The sequence below is a fragment of the Xiphias gladius genome, chromosome 4 (assembly GCF_016859285.1).
Source record: "Xiphias gladius isolate SHS-SW01 ecotype Sanya breed wild chromosome 4, ASM1685928v1, whole genome shotgun sequence".
In the NCBI taxonomy this organism is placed as follows: Eukaryota; Metazoa; Chordata; class Actinopteri; order Istiophoriformes; family Xiphiidae; genus Xiphias; species Xiphias gladius.
The window spans coordinates 1,645,448-1,651,447 of NC_053403.1; the positions used below are offsets into that span (position 1 = coordinate 1,645,448).

The 6,000-nt window shown below is 43.8% G+C and overlaps 1 protein-coding gene across 4 annotated transcripts in view; it reads right to left on the reverse strand.

Annotated features, from left to right (window-relative positions):
- The window catches only part of pex7 (peroxisomal biogenesis factor 7), a 52,029-nt gene that overhangs the window by 29,910 nt on the left and 16,119 nt on the right, over positions 1–6,000 (reverse strand). For all 4 annotated transcript variants that reach the window (XM_040125127.1, XM_040125126.1, XM_040125124.1 and 1 more), the window contains exons 7-8: positions 889–995; positions 39–152 (exon numbers count right to left, since the gene is read on the reverse strand). In XM_040125127.1, coding sequence (XP_039981061.1) covers positions 39–152; positions 889–995 — 221 coding nt within the window. The remainder of the gene's footprint in view (positions 1–38; positions 153–888; positions 996–6,000) is intronic.

Consider the following 6,000-nt stretch of genomic DNA (forward strand, 5'->3'; position numbering starts at 1 on the left):
AAACAGAAACCAGGCCGTGTGTGTGTGTGTGTGTGTACCTTGACTCTGCGGATGGCGTAGGTGTGGCCAAGCAGTTGAGTGACGGGCTGTCGTACGTTCCTCAGGTCCCACACACACACACTGCAGTCTACTGAGCCTGTGGCCACAATATTCTGCAGACAAACAACAATCACTTCTGTAAAAAACTCACAACAATTTTTTTAAAAATCTATTCAAATGTTCTTAACAGCTCATTAAAAGGCAGAATAAAGCTGTTCAAATGCGTTTCAACAGAAATACAGCTCTTTAAACATGTAAAGAAAGAACAGAATAGAGCTGGAGCATTGTGTTTAGAAAAAAACACTGATTAACTGCATTCTAAGCTATGATACTACGCCATCAACGGCACAATATTATAGTTTAAAATGAATGACAGTAAATGTATTTTACACAAATTGTCTGCTAAATAGCTGTATTTTAACCCATCTTGTTGTTTTTGGAGAAACACTACATTTTAACCTAGATTGAGAGAAAAAAGACCACACTACATCAATTAAATGTATTTCAAACAACAATAGAGCTGTTCAGAATGCATTTTTACCCCAAATCAAGTTATTAAAAGCTGACTAAACTTAGTCGGATGCAAAATAAAATGCACCTGTTGGACTGTAGCTTAAACCAAAAAAGGCAGGATATACGCAATTTAAAGCAGAACAAACCTGTTGAAATGTATTTTCAACTGAAATAAAGCTGGAGACATGAACTAGAACCTGAAGTCAAGTTGGTTATTTTCACCTCTAGACAGTTGTACTAACCCCTACGGTACATCTAAGTCTCAACATCAACTACATCTGTCAAGGAGAGGTGTAAACAGTAAAGCCAAAGGTGCAGCATAAGGTGGGCACTTACCTGGTCGTATTTGCACCAATCACAGCTCAGGATCTCGGCCTTGTGCGCCGGGACGGCCAATCGACATGCAGCGGCCTTCAAGTCCCAAACTCTGAGTGTCCCGTCACCTGTGAGCAGACAGCGGTAGATACAGCAGAGATTTACCCAGAATTCCCAGTACACAGAGATGGAAACAAGAAGGCCAGTGGGTGATTTTAAAAGCAGAATAATTAAACAGGACGTTGATTGTGTACAACATACAGGACACATCCTGTATCTCCATGCATGTATATTAGAGACGTCCCCACCCAGTCCACTATCTTCTCAGTTGACTGATACCAGCTGTGAAATGCCGGATCCATTTCTGATCCTTCCAGCCCACAGACCTGCAAGTCAGAGGTCTACACAGGTCCACTTGGCTCTGCGGGAGCAAAGAGTCAGACCAGGTCCGGAGAATACTCCTGGGTCTGCGTGTCAGAATGTTTAGCAGCTGAGTAGATCCGAGTGGGCTTAGTAGGAGCTCTGAAGCGTGCCATTGTCGCTGCGACTGATTGACGGAGCATCGGGCCGCAGACGTGTTTGTGTTCTCTCTTTATTGGGACCTGCTCGGATCGACTACAGCTTGGATCGGGTACAATCGACCTCAGGTCCCCTTTGGATCAGGTCCGACTGTGCTCCGGTACATTTCGAATCCGATCTCTACTGGAAAATGTGTTCATCTACATCGGGTTTGGGTAGGTTTTCCACAGGTCCATTTCAGATCAGGTCCAACATTCTGGACCTGAATATACAATAGTGGGGTCTAAAAAGCAGACTGAGAAAGTCAGAAAGAAACAAAGGGGTTAAATTGAGGGAAACATGGCTGCCAGTGTTTTGGATTCCTGAGGACTTCAGGATTTACTAATTTCAGGGACCACTTCATTATGGCATCAACCCAACGGACAGAGAGTGCGCGAGTGTGTGTGTGAGTGTGTGTGTTTGAGAGAGCAGAGTGTGGAGGGGCTGCTTGACGACAGTCGTCAAGCAGCCCCTCCACACTCTGCTCTCCTCCCTCCTCGCTTCTTCCTCCCTTTTCCTCCTCCTTCATTTTGCTGCCAGCAGGTTCTAACTCTGCAGTCTTTCCTCCTTTAAGCCCAAGTCAGAGTGACGGGTTCAGTGTGCTTCAAACGAACTCAGGGTGAAATACCTGCCGTCAAACGGCGCGTTGTGGTCCACCTGATTTTTATGCAAATTTGCATTTTGAGCATTTTATAAAAACCTGAGTGGGAACGGCAGCGTTTCGACGCCGAAGAACAGTACATGACCCATGCGACTTAGATGTTGCACGAGCTTCACGCGAGGGAGAAGAAAACACGAAACAAACATAAATGTCATACTTCACTCATGTTCTCCACATGGCTCAGTTGTGGACTTTTTGTGGCCAATTGTGAGTTAAAATTTGTGCCACGTTTGGATAGAAACTTGACGACAGCCTCCTCCTGGATGGATCCCACCGCCGCTCCGATCTCTCTCCGGCGACTCTGTGGCACTTGTGTTTCTTATTGGTCTCAATGCGACGACTCGGTGCACACTTTCAGAGGGTCTCTCCTCAAAGGCATTCGGGGATTTGGTTTTGGGAGCGAGGCGTAAAGAATTTTAAAAATTAGGGAGCTTGAGAGAGGAATTCAAAAATAAACTATCTGCGATTGTCGGATTTTCTGTTTCGGAAAGTTACCAAACTGTCCAGACTCAGCCACAACCCCAAATACAGGGAGGTCAGACACGGTTTAATAATAATAATCTTTGTTCATAGAGCACTTTTCTAAACCCATGTTACAAAGTGCTTCACACAAAGCAGCATATTAAAACTAGCAGGTCGTACAAGGCAACAGAGTTAAAGCAGAGTTAAAACAGATCACAGAGACAATTACGGTGAGAATGAATACAGTGACACCCACACAAAGGGTAATCAATACAAATGAATCCAACGAGCCCTTTGTTTGAAACATACTGATGCTTTTCGGGCTGTTGTCAGTGGAATACCTGAGTTTCACTAGTGACTCCAAAACGATACTTTTTTTTTTTAAATACCTTTCATTGAGGAACATAAAACACATTTTTCCTCAACGCTCCTTTTTTTTGTTTAATTCAACAGAAGAAGAATAACTTCTCCACCTAAATATCTGATCCGGCAGCACAACATCCGCTTGTGTCGACTCCAGCCTTATTAAACGGTTTTACGGTTCTGTTCAGACTCTCACGGCACCTGGTTCAGGTATCAGGATTTACATCTACAAGATTTTTAAGATTGATTTTTTTTTTCTGTTTGCAGCTCAGGCAATTCTTGGTCTACTAGTTATGTATTTATATACTTGTATCAACTGATATGAAGAAAGGACTGTGATAAAATCATGTTTGCCTTCTTCCAGGTAGGACTTATGGCAGGGCTCTTGTTTTGGACTGCATTTTGGCATTTTGGTTTTTGCTTGTTCTACCTTACAAACTGGTGATGGAGTGTGTGTATCAGGAGCAGAAGCTATAGTCAAAACCTCTTTCTTTGGCAAAACTAAGGGCTTAATTTGAATTTAAATAACAATGTTGGCCTGATCCAAGGAACAAGGAGGGGGGGTGAAAGTTTGGGCCACGTCAGAGTCGCCATCTGGAAACCGCAAAAAAAAAAAAAAAAAAATTGCTTAATAGGATTATGTGACTGGGACTCGTTCTGGGAATTGTTCCTCCGAAACAACGCCACCTCAAGTCCCTTGGAGGCCAAAAGGAGAGGTAAACTGGTGGGGAGGTTTCGGAATCAGCTCAGAACAAATCCCCACCGTTTGTTGGGAGGAACAGATTAAAGGGCACAACCGAGGGAGCTTCTTCCTGGCTTCAGCTCATGCCTACTGACCAGCAGCTTAACCTCTCCTCCGGTTCACCGTTCCCTCGTCCTCCCCTTCACTCCCCCCGCCTCCTCTTTAATCCCAACGATGGATGAAAACCTAACACACCCCACAAGCATCAGTCTCTTCCAGACACATCATCCCACTCTGTATCGATTCCTTCGTAACTGTTTTAACCCTTCACATCCCTCTCTCTTTTATTTCTCCTCTTCCTCCCTTTCTTCCTTTTCCTCACTCACACACTTGTCACCCATGCGTGGAAGCTCCTCTAGCATCAGCAAGTGGAAAACATACCATCTAGACAGTGTGTGTGTGTGTGTGTCTGTGTGTGTGTGTGTATGCAGGTGTGTGTGTCACTGTTTACGACAGCAAAACAGTGTAACATTAGTTTCTTTTGCTGCGCCAACAAAGAGCATTTGGCTCTGCATTTAAATGAGTGTGTGTGTGAGTTTGCTAGTGTGTGTGTGTGTGTGTGTGTGCGTGCTCGTTCTGCAGTGCACTGGAGACTGACTTCTGTGAAGGGTCCCGCACTATTTACACCTGGTATCTCTGCTGTATCAGCAGCTTCAGCTCACACACACACACACACACACAGCTCTCCTCCCATATAGAGCCACTTGAGCTTCTTACCGATGTGTCACAACTTTTAAATTCTGCCAGTGTACAACACACACACACACCTGGTGCTGGTGAACTCATCTGTTTATGTGTTTATTCGGGGGGAACCTGGTCTTTATCGTCGTTGTTTCGTGACAGTGATTTTTTAATTTAGTTCTTCTGTGGTCAGTCTGCTGACTAAGGCAGCCACTATACTGGCAGTCTGACACTAACATGTTGCTGATACAACACTTTCAGCAACTATTAATTTACTGCTGGGTTAACTGTTATGTCGTTTTCTCTTTTTTACTTTTACCCCTGTGGACTACCTGTACTACATGAATTACTGCGTTGTACTTCCTCTGTGGACTAAATGTTTTTCTATCACTAGACACGTCTTCGCGTCCGTTCACGCAGCCCTGAATTTGCATCTAATTGCATCATTCCATTACCTTTCATGCAACTGCACCGACCCTAAAATTCCGAACACACAGTGTTTACGGTATCTCATCTTTTTCTAATTTGCGATCACTATCGATGAATTTTATTTTTCAAGACTGTTTTTTCACAATTGCTTCCGATAAAAACCTCAAACGCCAACTGCCATCTTCAACCGACCAACCTGACAGTCTGAGCAAATAGTTTGTGAAAAATGAGATGCAAAAATCATCAGACTCAGGCGGTGACCGTTAATTTGTTTCTGTCTTCTCTGACAACAAAAAGTGATTAAAGATCTTTGAGTTTCAGCGACTTGTAAATTCAGTTACTTGCAACTGATGCAAAAATTTGACTTGAAAAGGGATTCAGCAGGTTTCTGATTCTCAGACTCACGTCTGGATTTTGAAAATGTTACTCCACATCCAGCTACATCTCCATCAAAAACTGTAAAAATCGTCCTCCATTTATTGTGATAAAAAACATTGAATTCTTGCCTCTTGAACACTAGATGTTACTGTGAGAGTTGGGCCCTGAGAGGAAAACACTTCACTGATTGGCTCGCATTGATCTGTTCCGACCAATGAAGGGCTGCAGTCATCATCTGCAGCCCTGTAACACTGATCTAGTTACTGTTGAGAAAGACACGATTACAAGTGCATCTTGCTGAATTTGATGCATTTTACATCTTTGCCTGAACTGGCTAAAACGCTTCAAAGTAAGTCAACCAAGACCCGCTCCTCAAAAGCTTTGGGAGAGGTGGTGCCAAAAAAATGGCTGATAGTCAGACAATCGTTAAATGCAGGATCTGAAACATTTCCTGAAGTCAAAAAGAACCACTTCATCCCCTTTTCACTGTCTAACCAGTTGCTGTTGCTGATGGCATCTCTTGAAGCTAATCCATCCGTGCTGGGAGGAGGTGTTCCTCTCACTCTGCGTTGGTATTTTCCTTTTTAAACATTTTTGCTCGTTCGACTAAATTTCCAGAGTCGAGGCTGAACGAAATCACAGCGGGTATGTGGGTGACTGTGGCAAACGGGGTTCAAATAAATACCAGAGAGCTGCATTCACACAGATTTACATGATTGTTTTCATTGGCTGATGGAGCTGAGACCAGCCACCTCCAAAGCTTAAAACAAACACACACAGCTGGATTGCGTCTTCCACCAAAGCGAGCTGGCAGAGCAGCCGAGTCGTGAAACAGAAGCAGCCAAGGGACTTACATGCA